Source organism: Lepidochelys olivacea, assembly GCF_965140295.1.
Source record: "Lepidochelys olivacea isolate rLepOli2 genome assembly, chromosome: 4".
Classification (NCBI taxonomy): domain Eukaryota; kingdom Metazoa; phylum Chordata; order Testudines; family Cheloniidae; genus Lepidochelys; species Lepidochelys olivacea.
In genome coordinates, this window is record NC_140414.1 from 72,351,428 (window position 1) to 72,363,680 (window position 12,253).

At 45.0% G+C, this 12,253-nt stretch overlaps 1 protein-coding gene across 5 annotated transcripts; it reads left to right on the plus strand.

The window, feature by feature from the left end:
• The first annotated feature begins 838 nt into the window (after positions 1-838).
• Positions 839-10,212, plus strand: NPY5R (neuropeptide Y receptor Y5). Of its 5 annotated transcripts, none has more exons than XM_084627224.1 (2): positions 839-1,155; positions 8,481-10,212. In XM_084627224.1, the coding sequence occupies exon 2, from the start codon at positions 8,490-8,492 to the stop codon at positions 9,825-9,827; it is 1,338 nt and encodes a 445-aa protein (XP_084483350.1). In that variant the 5' UTR covers positions 839-1,155; positions 8,481-8,489; the 3' UTR covers positions 9,828-10,212. The 5 variants fall into 5 exon arrangements, with proteins under 5 accessions (XP_084483350.1, XP_084483347.1, XP_084483348.1 ...); XM_084627221.1 differs by lacking the exon at positions 839-1,155 and adding an exon at positions 1,246-1,373; XM_084627222.1 differs by lacking the exon at positions 839-1,155 and adding an exon at positions 1,246-1,346.
• The last annotated feature ends 2,041 nt before the right edge of the window (positions 10,213-12,253 follow it).

A 12,253-nucleotide genomic window follows, 5' to 3' on the forward strand; every position in this document is an offset into this window, starting at 1 on the left:
TTCTTATTTGGAAGATATTTATGCAATCCTCTCCCTTTTATTGTGGTATTCTCCATGTCACAATATTTCAACTTCGGACCTATTTACTAATTAGTGTACAGCACAGATTTTCCATTTGTATACCTCCTATTATATCATGTTTTTAAATAGCTGCATGCATCCATTCCCTCTCTCGGCTATGCATGCAAATGTGACGATAATACCTAAGAGGGCGGCTCAAAATGTTTTGTTGGCATCTGACCTATTTCAGATTCGCTTAGTCTCTCTCATGATTATAGAGCTCCTGCTGAAATACACCTCCAGTAGTTGTGATCTGTGTGTAAACTGGAATGCCAAATTGCGGAGTACATAAAGATCAGTAAAATAGGAAGACGTTACAAATATCACTCTGCCAATTATAGGAAGAAGGCAAACAGCCCTGATCACTCCCTGGGAAGCACCGCCAGGTAATACAAAGTTCAAGCACTTTCCATAAGGAGCAGAGCTGGAGCTGGTTAGTACGTGCACAATTGCATACAAAACCTGAGTTATCTGAAACATTGAAAAGGCAGATGTCCAGTTTAACCTCATGGGATTGATTTGTCAGTTTGATTTTTGCCCGTCCGAATTAAAAGGGAGTTTGCGTGATTACTAATACCTACGAAATCCGACCGAAATTAAATAACTTGTTACCTTTAAAAATATTGTGCCACGTTTTAAGCCCTCTGCAATGCGGGTCAAAGCCTCTGGCCCTTCCCACACCCTCACACACAGAGGACCGTAAAAACGGGCAGGATAGCCAATGTTTCAAGAATGCTTCGCCGCCCCTCTCGGTCCCTGGTGGTTCACCTGGAGATGGATTCAGGGGGTCTAGGAGCACTGCTTTCTTTTCTCTCCATCCTAATCCTCCCATCACCCATTCTTACCCCCAGCGCCCACGCTTCTGTCAGACAAAGACACCGTCTTCAGCGCAGAAACCCTCCTCCAGGCAGTGTTTGGTGCGTGTAAAACGCTTCGTTGCTCTTTGCTCGTTCTCCAGCATTCCAGCAGCGATGAACTGCCCGCTAGGAAAGCAGCTCTGACGACTTTGGGATAGTAGGGCTCATGGATATGAATTATTCTCCATTAAAAACATCGATAAGTCATTGGCTCCTATAGGACGCGTCGATCAGAAATGTGAGGCTACATGAACATTACTGGTGGTGGGGGGGGGGAGTTAAATGAACTGGCTGGGTTTGCTGAGGGGCATCGAGAGTAAACGGCTGGGAGCGAAGGGGCTCGGGGAGGATGCATACGCTGCCTTGTATTTAGGACCGTTTGTCGGGATTAAAGGGATACCGAATGGTCCCAGCATGACTCGACCTCCGGTAGGCTGTGAGCTCAAGTATGCAGGTGTAAGTGATGCGGAGTGACTCCACCGAGCTCAGCGGAGTTACTCCGGACTCAGAGAAGATACTGCTGGGCTCTCTGCTGGGTTTGGCTTCTTAAAGCGACGAGCCAGGCGGGCCCCCCCCCCCGGCCACCTTAAGAGGAAATCACTGGGGAGGGGGCCGGGGAAGGCGAGAGCGCGACGGGGGCTGAAGTTGGCGCGGTGCGTGGCTGGCGCTGGGGAGGCGGCAGCGCTCTGTCCCCACCGGCCTCGCCTCGGGGTCGCCGCCCGCCAGCAGCGTGCAGGGGAGGACCTGGGCCAGGGGTCGCTCCAGTCTGCCCGGCGTGCCCAGCCCGCCCCTTCTCCGTGCCCTAGGCAGCCCTGGGGCAGCAGCCTCCCTTCCCCCCGGCAGCGCGGGCCACTGGCGCCCCGGAGCAGGCTCCCCCGCAGCGACCGCCCCCTGCTGCCAGGCGCCGGGAGAGACCCTCGCCCTCGCCGCGGGCGCTGCAGGCAGAGGCTGCGGCGGCCGCTCCCCGCGGCAGGTACAGTACGAAGCCCTCGCCCCGCAGCGGCTGAGCGGGGCGCGGTCAGGGAGCCGGCGGAGAAGCCGCCACGCGCGCCGGCTGGGCAGCGGCTGCAGGAGGTGCAGGGTCAGGGCCCCGATCCCCCTGACGGCCCCATTGGGTGCGATGGGAGGCGGATCCGGCCCAGCAGCTGCGCCAGGGAAGTGCCCTGGGGAAGAGGCTGCAGGGGGAGCGCTTGCTTTTTAGCCGCAGGTTGGCGCTAACCAAGCCGGTGTCAGCGCCCTGATGGCTGCTCGGAGCACCTCTGCGAGACGCGCGTCTGCCGCCGGGCACTGCCCGACCTGGGCTGCTCCAAAGGCAGCCAGGCGGGGCTAGCTCCACACTGAATGAACCCATGTGCAGTTTAGGAGTCAGGCTGCTAGACGGAAATCTCTGTTCCTTATTTATAATCGCTTTCATGGAATACTGTGTAAATGCTTTTTAGAGCAGAGAGTATCCAATTAAGGACTTCCCCAAAGTGTGGCTAGGTAGTGATTCAATATCCCTGGAAATGGAAGTAAATATTATCAAACACCTCCCACGCTGTTGAATTATACTTAATGCAATGCCCTTGAAACATAAATATTCTGGCATTCATGTTTTACATTCTGATGAATAGTTTACCTTTGACTTGCTTACAGAATATGAGAAATGCCCACTGGAATGAGCACGTGTTTGCCGTCACTAACTTCTCTGATTCTTTGAAATGAATCCTTTTATTTTTAACCAGTGATACTTTGGCAATACTCCACTGGTGATCCTTTGGAATCTATGCTTAATAAACTTAGGATTTTGTCTAAGTAACTAATAATATACTTCAGTTGATCGCTGGAGGACAAATATAATATATTGTATTAGTTGACATAGTCCAAAATGCCTCCCTCTAGAAAAATAAAGAAAAGCATGTTACATATCTAAAGTTATAAGGTCTCCAGTGTTTGTTTGGTTGTTTATCTAGACGTTTGTTACAGTTACTCTATGTGCTCAGTAGCATATACTTTAATAATATGTTAGGCTTGCTTTACTGATCAGCCAGGTCATTAGGTCACACTCCTTCGAGTTGGGAGGTGTAATCCTATTTTAATGAAATGATGATTTGCCTACTGTGGGAAGCCATATTGTTGTTTCTCCCGGAAGAATTTTGCAATATTTATTTTCTTTTATCAAGAATGGCCACTTTAAGAGAGAGAAGTTAACTTTCATCATTAACATACGATGAAGTACTTGTCTGGAGTTTTGAAGTGCTCTTACTCTTTTTTTCAGAGCTCAGAGGTTCTGAAACTGAAGTTTCCTGTTGAATGTGCTCACTATAAAAGAATTGGAAGAGTTGCAATGGTAGCTCTACCTCTTTAATCTGTCTTTTGTCAATGCACAGCCCTAACTCTCCTTTGTTGTATTTAGGCATTATGACACAGTCTGGAATGACATGACATTTTTTATCCAATATAACATATTTCAGTGTTTTCTAGGAGCTTAGATAACCAACGATTAACTAATTATGGATTATTATAATACCTATATGCAACAGGGCAGCATTAAAGTTAAGTGTTCAACTTTTGCATTTCCTAGCTTCTGGGTGCTTAACTATACAGGGTTAACGTTGTGTTTGCAGTGTTGGTCCCAGGATATTAGAGAGACAAGGTGGGTGAGGTAATATCTTTTACTAGACCAATTTCTGTTGGTGAAAGAGACAAGCTTGCAAGCTTACACAGAGTTCTTCCATCCTCCAAAAGTAAGATTTATGGATTTTTTGCTTTTTGCATTTTAAACCAGTCACAGGCCTTAAAGTGGAATAATGAACATAATCCACTTCAGACATGTTAAACTGAGATAAGGTTAGATCACCTTATATCTTAAACTGAGCTGAGACTGGACAGTGGTTTAAGCTTCTTGTGCCATTTTAAGGCTTTAGATTAGTTTAAATGATTTTAAAAAACCAACCCTCCACCCCCCAATAAAAATCTTCCTAAAAACATAACTGGGGGGAGAAACAATTTGATTAAAGTGCTTATCAAAGGAAGATGAATATTAAGATATATCAGATGGACATAGGTGAACACGGTTCAGAAAGATATAATGAAGATCTTCCTAGTTCAGGATGCATTTACCTACTTTAAAGTACATTTACATGCTGAATGGTGACTATAAAGCAAAGTTGACAGGAAACCAGTGAGACACAAGGAATATGGAACCCCAAGATACTGTCTTTACAGTCACTGTTCAGGTTAGAACCACACTTTAAATATGATGAAGGGAAACATTTTCAAAAGCACATTAGTGACTTAGGAGCCTAAGTCCCATTTTAAAAGGTGACTGGCACTCACGAACCTAAGTCTTACTGAAAGTCTCACACTGGATGTCATTGACAAGAATAGGACCAGAGAGGGTAAACAAATCCTAGTAGTAGAAGTTGCTGCTAATACCAAGCAGCAAGAGAGACGCCTCAGTAAGTGCAAAAGTCCAAATAATATCAGTGGCGTGTTATTGTGTTATTGTGGGCTGAAAACCAGTAGTATGGTGGGGAAGCATTTTAGCTTCATACAGCTAATAGCACTCAAGCTGAAGACACACTATGCAAGTGTTGTGAGTCCGGGTAGAAACCCACAGAAACTGGAAACTGCCTTTTTACTGAATCATCTCTGTAACAACCCTCCAGCCCCCCGCATTTCTTGCATGACCAGCATGCCCCAGTGCAACAAAACAAACAGCTTCTGCATCCCAAGCTTAGTAAAATACCCACCAGTTCCAGTATATGTACTGAATCACCATCTCTGGGAGAGGCAAGCAGCGCTGGTGCATTCAAGTTGACTCTTGCTAAATATTCACTACAAGCGCTACAGTGTCAAAGCTGAAGCATAGAAACTTACTACAGTGGCAGAAGAGTTTTTCTGTTCCTGTCATAAAACCACCCCCTCAACAGGTGATAGGTGGATGGAAGAATTCTTCTGTTGACCTAGCTGCAAGTACAGTGGCGGTTAGGCTGACCTAACTACATCACACAAGTTGTGAAATTTTTCACAGCCCTGAGTGATATAGCTAGGTTGATCTAATTTTAAGGTATAGATTAGCTCTAATGTCTCCCTCTTTCTGTTATTCTACTCTCCCACAGCTGGTAGTGATACTTCTCTGTCTTCATCCTTAAGTAGGAGTACCACTGTGATGGGCTGCCCCCTTTAAGGTGCCACCTGATGTACTGGGATAACACTGAGCCCACCTGTTCTGCCATCCTGGGCCCCCTTTACACTGTCTTGCTGAGCCAGGCTTTTAAACCTCCTCTAGCACACACACAGGCAGGGTCACACCCAGCTGCAGAAAAACACAGACACTGAGATCAGCTTAAGGCAGAGTTTCCCAAACTTTAACAGCCCGCGAACCCCTTTCACTAAATTGTGAAATCTCGTGAACCCCCTCCTAAAAATGAATATTTCAAGGGATTTAAGTTTAAATTTCCTCTGCACTCCGCACTCGCACTCTGCACTCCGTGGGGCTCCTGCTGCTGGACCCCGTTGACCGCCCCAGTCTACTGAGCTCCACTGAGCTCGAGCTGGAGGTCCCACTGACCGCCGGGGCTCAGGCTACCAGCCCCAACTGCCCGACCCCGCCCTCCCTGGGGCTTGGGCTGCCAGTCCACGCGGCGCGCTGGGGTTCGGGCTGCCGGCTCCCCCACTCACAGAGGCAGGGTTTGGGCTGCCAGCCCCAACTGCCCTGCCCCGCTCTTCCTGGCTCTGGCTGTCTGCCCTGCAACCGGGTCCCACCAGCTGTCTCCAATGCCCATGGTCCTCTGGCCGCCATTAATGAAATTTTTCTGGCGATCCCCCTGTAACGTTCTGCAAACCTCAGGGGTTCGTGAACCCCAATTTGGGAACCACTGGCTTAAGGGACTTGCCCCAGCATTCAGGTGTCCACCTCCCTTGGAGTGCAGAGTCCAAAGGCATATTGTCTTGCACTGTATAGAAAAGTCTACACAGCTCAAGCTCATAAAAATTTGCTCTCTCCGTCAATGTGAAGAGAGATATGCACAGTTGTTTGCCCCCCACCCCAGATATGAATTGCACAAACTGGGTTATGTTATAAACAAGAAATAAGTTTATTGACTACAAATGACAGATTTTAAGTGATTATAAGGGATAGCAAACAGAACAAAGCAGATTACTAAGCAAATAAAACAAAACATGCAAACTAAGCTTGATTCACTAAAGAAACAGGTTACAAAATGTAATTTCTCACCCTAAATGTTGAATTAGCAGGATGCAGAGTTTCTGTATCTTAGAGTCCCAGTTATTTCTTCTTACAGACTGGACCCCTCTCTCAGACTGGACTCACCCTTGCCTTTCCCTTCAGGTTAGTTCCTTTGTCCCTTCAGCAGTCCTTCTTCTTAAGCAAGGGAGGAGAGTCCAGATCAACTCCCTCTCCAGATGTGAAAAAGGATTTACGCAAGGCTGGAATCCTTTGTTTGATCCCCATCCCTCTACAGTGGAAAAGTACCAGCAGTGTCGAAAGGGGTATTTTTCATCAGGTGACATTATCACCTGACCTTGTAGTGTTGATGCAGCATCTTCAAAGTTCTATTATCCTTCTTAAATGGGTCATTCAGGAGGATTGCCTACTGTCTGGTGGGCATTCCCCCCAAGTACACACACAGTTGTAATTGTTAGATAGTCAATATTCCTAACTTTAGATACAGAAGTGATACATGCATACAAATTGGATAATCACATTCAGTAAATCATAACCTTTCCAATGATATCTTACATGAGCCATCTTGCTTAAAGTATCTCTTAGTTATGCCATAGTCATATCATAACCATGTTTCTATGAAGAATATGGGGTGTAATGTCACAATCACATCACTTCAGTTTTGATCATGACCTCTCTCAGAAAGAAAGAAGGCAAAGTCAACCCACATTAGTGTTTATAACTAATCCAAATATGCAGACCTTTTGGGGCAAAACTAAATATATTTCCTCTGACACAACAGTACTTAGCTAAAATGAAGGATACACTGGGGTTGGCTCCATACTCTATCTATTTTGGAGATAGCTAGGTCCCCCCCACACCCCAAATGCATGAGATTTCGTTGTGGTCCACCTTTTCTATAAGAGTGCTGCCTTGTTTTTATCAAAGGGCCTGAAGGGAAGATTCCAGACTTCTAAGGCAGTTTGATACCTGGGCCAGTACAATTTCAGTGCACACCTCGCTGCCTTTGACAGCCCACTACTGTAGCCACAGCAAAAAGCATCAGTGGACATTCCCACTGCTCTGTGCAACAACCAATCATCTATGGGTGCTTGGGTAGATCTTGAACATTTACTGCAACGTATCTTGATACAGGCTATGAGCACACACTGGAATGGCATATTATGCACATTACACTGATTAACTAGACAAAAGCAGGCTGTACACTTCATGTTTATGGGGCAGGACACAAGGGGAAGCACTAGGCCACCATAAGTGGTTCTTCTGGAAGTCACTAGTCATTGTAAAAGAACCCTTTAAACACAGCACACTTGATCTTAATGACAGCAAGCATCATTGAGTGGCTCATATACACTAGACTTCAATCTCTTATTTGCTAGAGCAGGCAAGGAAGGATCCAGAGGAGGTTTCTGGTGATGATGCTGTCCCTGTCAGTGCCTTGAGGACAAACCTGAAAACTGTGTACAACAGTCTATAACAGAACAAACTGCATTGTTGCAATGGTGCTGGAATTTCACTGATCCCATTATAGTAAAAGGGAGATTTGCTAGGATTTGTCTGACTGCTAGTATTAACCCAGAATTCTCTATTTCACCTCTACTGACAAAACTCTGTAACTTTAGTGGAAGTTTTGAATCAGTGGAATCTGCAGGACTTGGCCCTATCTTACGTTAACATATATTAAATACTATTTTCCAGATTAAATTGAGTATGGCAGTTATACAATTCAAAAATTGCCACACTGGGACCTGAATTCTGTGGAACAGTGAGCAGCCATAATAATGTGACACTTTCTGAAAGATTCTTTTTTCTGGTGAAATTCTCTATTATGAAAATAAGGAATATTGCTGGAACAAAACAGTATGCATTTTTAAGCACTCCAATGTAGTTTGTCTTCATGTAACAGAAATAGGTACCCTAATAATATAATATATGGATGGGTGCAATTATTGCGCAGAGCCGGATTATGAACTCCTTATTCACAATGGTGAGCAGTTATTCAAATGACTTGTCCCATTGACTCTAAAGGGACTACTTTGATAAATAGCTGGTCACTCATGGTCCACAATCTGGCCAACAGCAAATAATTGTTAATTGCTTACTTCATCTGCACCACGCTTTAAATTGTAAGTGCAAAATATGAGAATCCAAGGGTTGGGGCCTAGGTAGGCTGCATAACACATGCTAAGAAGTGTGGCAATTAATTGGTGAGGGTTTATAATTATGCAGGATTTAGGGCAAAGTATAATGATATTACTGCACTTTTAAATGTAATGAAGCAATAAAGAAAATGGTTGTTTCTCTAAATTCTGATGAACACCAATGTCATCTTTTCTGCAGTTGCTAATTAAAATCTTTCTGATTCTGAGCAGGACTGTAATATGGAATTAGAACTCGAAGACTGTAACACAACACTCACTAAGGAGAACAGCTCTGCGACTATCAAGAGTTCTGATTTTTCTGCCTGGGAAGACTATAAGAGCAGCGTAGATGACTTACAGTACTTTCTGATTGGCCTGTACACATTTATAAGTCTTACTGGCTTCATGGGAAATCTACTTATACTGATGGCTCTAATAAAACGCAAGCAGAACACAATAATAAACATTCTCATTGGAAACCTAGCCTTTTCTGACATTTTAGTTGTGCTGTTTTGTTCACCTTTTACATTAACATCTGTCCTGCTCGATCAGTGGATGTTTGGAGCAATCATGTGCCATGTTATGCCCTTCCTCCAATGCGTGTCAGTTCTGGTTTCAACTTTAATGTTAATCTGTATTGCTGTTGTCAGATACCGCATGATAAAAAATCCCCTTTCTGGTAATTTAACAGCAAAACATGGCTATTTCTTAATAGCAACTATCTGGGCTCTTGGTTGTACAATTTGCTCCCCTCTGCCAGTTTTCCACAAAATTGTAGATCTCCATGAAACCCTTAATTTAGAGACACTGAACAGCAGGCATTTGTGTGTTGAATCATGGCCATCTGATTCATATAGAATTGCCTTTACTATTTCCTTATTACTCATGCAGTATATATTGCCCTTGGTTTGTTTAACTGTAAGTCATACCAGCGTCTGCAGGAGTGTAAATTCCAGATTGTCAAACAAGGAAAACAAATTTGAAGAAAATGAGATGATAAACCTAACACTTCATCCACCCAAGAGTTGCAGATCTCAGGTGCAACTCTCCAGCAGTTCTAGATGGAGCTATACATTTGTCAGACAACACAGAAAAAGGTATAGTAAAAAGACTGCCAGTGTGATGCCAGCTATTTTACGGAGTCATCAGGATAATAATTCTGGAGAACTCCCAGAAACCTCTGGTACAGAAAGAAGCCTGCTCTCTTCATCCAGTAAGTTCATACCAGGGGTACCAATCTGCTTTGAGATGAAACCAGAAGAAAATTCAGAGATGCAAGACATGATTACAGTATCCCGATCCATCACTCGAATTAAGACAAGATCTCGGAGGGTTTTCTGCAGACTGACAGTACTGATCTTAGTTTTTGCTGTTAGTTGGATGCCTCTTCACCTTTTCCATGTTGTCACTGATTTTAATGCCAATCTTATTTCTAATAGGCATTTTAAATTAGTATATTGCATATGTCACTTACTGGGTATGATGTCCTGCTGCTTGAATCCCATCTTATATGGGTTCCTTAACAATGGCATAAAAGCTGATTTGATGTCTCTTATTCCATGCTACCAAATATCATGATTTTAAAAGCTCGACAATAAAATATAAAACAAACAATGTTATGTCTATAAGCATACTGAAGTATAAAATATCTTTTATTTAGTTTTAGGTGTGAATCAGTTGTGGTTAGCAATGATTAGCAGCTTTAGTTGTGAACGGTTAGTTCTAGGTCTGAATGGTTTGTACATGCCTCTTATGTACAGCAGAAAATACAAATACATTGTAATATTAGTCTTTTGTTTACCTATTGTATGGAGGAAATCATGTCTAGTGTACAAAACCATATTATCATTTTACTAGTTCAGTTAAATGTTTTAACTGTACCTTGCAAATATCTGAACTCTGAATTCACAATTCATGTAAGAAATGAGTCAAATCATCTCATATCAATTATCATGAGGCTATAATCAGCAAATTATTATTATTACTGCTAAATAATGTTTAAAATGAATCAGACTATTTTGACCACTTCTTAAAATAAAAATTTTTGTTGCTTGATGTGATTAGGACAAATTTATATTTTTCTTTGATCTCGACATGTCCAGTGCAGCCAATACCTCTCTATCAAATTTGCCAGACATCAACAGATCTTTTGCTGCTTCTTTAAAGAGTGTCTTCTTCACTTGGATGACTACATGGATAATCACTGTATTCCAGATTGTTCTCATACGTCTGGATTTAATTAGCCTCATCTACCCTTTTTTTCTGGTAATTTACTGTGTCCTATCATTTCATATGATTTTCAACTTGACCTGAACATAGATAGAACGCCTCTCTCCTTATTTTCATGGCTTTCCTCCAAGAACAGTATGTTTTGATTCAGAATGAACTCTACTGATCCCTGGGAGAGCAAGTGACAACAGAAATAAGAAGAAATAGAAAGATAAACAGGTTTTTTTCTCATGAAAGCAAATGATGATCCCTTTTTCTTTACAGATAGTCTGTTGTTTTGGAGAACTGTGGTATCTTCCAGATACAAATATTGGTTGAGTCTGCATCCAAGCAGCAGACACTAGGGCCCTGGTTCAGCCAGATGGTGGAGTCAGTGGGACTACTCAAGTGCTTAAAGTGAAGAAAGTACTTAAGTATCTTGCTGACTTTAGATCAGAGGTGGGCAAACTATGTGGCCCGCGGGACCCTCCTGCCCGGCCCCTGAGCTTGTGGCCCAGGAGACTAGCCCCAGGCCGCTCCTCTGCTGTTCCCCCTCCCCCACAGCCTCAGCTCACTGAGCCGCCGGCGCCATGCTCTGGGCAGCGAGCTCCTGGGGCAACACAGCTGCGAGCCCGGCCTGACCCGGTGCGCTGAGCTGCGCGGTGCGTGGCTGGCTCCAGCTGGGCGGTGCAACTACCTGTCCTGGTGCAGCAGGGCTGCCAGCCACCAGTGCTTCAAGCAGTGTGGTAAGGGGGCAGGGAGCGGGGAGGGGGGTTGAATAGAGGGCAGAGGAGTTCAGGAGGGTGGTAAGGGAGTGGGGGTGTGGATGTGGGTGTGGTCGGGGCGGTCAGAGGGCGGGGAACAGGGGGGTTGAATGGGGGCAGTCAGGGGACAGGGAGAAGGGGTGGTTGGATGGGGCAGGGATCCCGGGAGGGGGCAGTCAGGAATGAGAAGAGGGGTTGGATGAGGGAGCAGTCAGGGGACAGGGGTTCTGGGGGCAGTCAGGGGACAGGGAGAAGGGGTAGTTGAATGGGGCAGGGATTCTGGGGGGGGGCAGTCAGGAATGAGAAGAGGGATTGGATGGGGTGGCAGGGGGCAGTCAGGGGTACGGGTTCCGGGGGCAGTCAGGGGACAGGGAGTGGGGGGGGAATGGGTTCGGGGGGGGCATCAGGGAACAGGGGGGTTGGATGGGGAAGGAGTCCTGGGCGGGGGGGTGTATCAGGGGCCGAGAAGCAGGGGATAGGGGGTGGGGACCAGCACACGTCTGGCTATCTGGGGAGGCACAGCCTCCCCTAACCAGCCCTCCATACAATTTCCAAAACCTGATGCGGCCCTCAGGCCAAAAAGTTTGCCCACCCCTGCTCTAGAGGTAGATTTTAAGAGCCTACTGTGGCTCTTTGATATCCCCAGTATCTCTGTGAACAAGTCAGTGCCTGCATCTGTTTTAAGTACAAATGCCCAGGTTCTGCCACCACTTACACTGAGAAATACACTACTCCACAATTAACTTCATTGGAATGAATAAAACTACATGTGGAGTTAGGATGACTCAAAGTGAGCAAGGGTGGCAGAATCTGGCTCAATGTCTTTCCTTTAAAAAGTACACTATGCTCCCCACTCCCCTATCTACTTTATTGCTTTTTACTTCTTCCCCCCCTCACCCCATTTTCCCTCTCCCTTTACCCTTCCCTCTCTCTTCATGTTTATTAAATAAAACTTCAAAACAAAACCAAAAATTACACTCACAGTTGGGACAAATCACAGACACAAAAATAAACTTCCTCACTCCAGACTCT

Excerpts from the sequence above, each read along its gene's own strand:
- NPY5R (XM_084627221.1), top strand. The coding sequence starts at position 1,332 with ATGACTCGACCTCCGGTAGGCTGTGAGCTCAAGTATGCAGGT. Across the intron at positions 1,374-8,480 it reads GTGAGCTCAAGTATGCAGGT|GACTGTAATATGGAATTAGA; the intron begins GTAAGTGATGCG and ends GATTCTGAGCAG.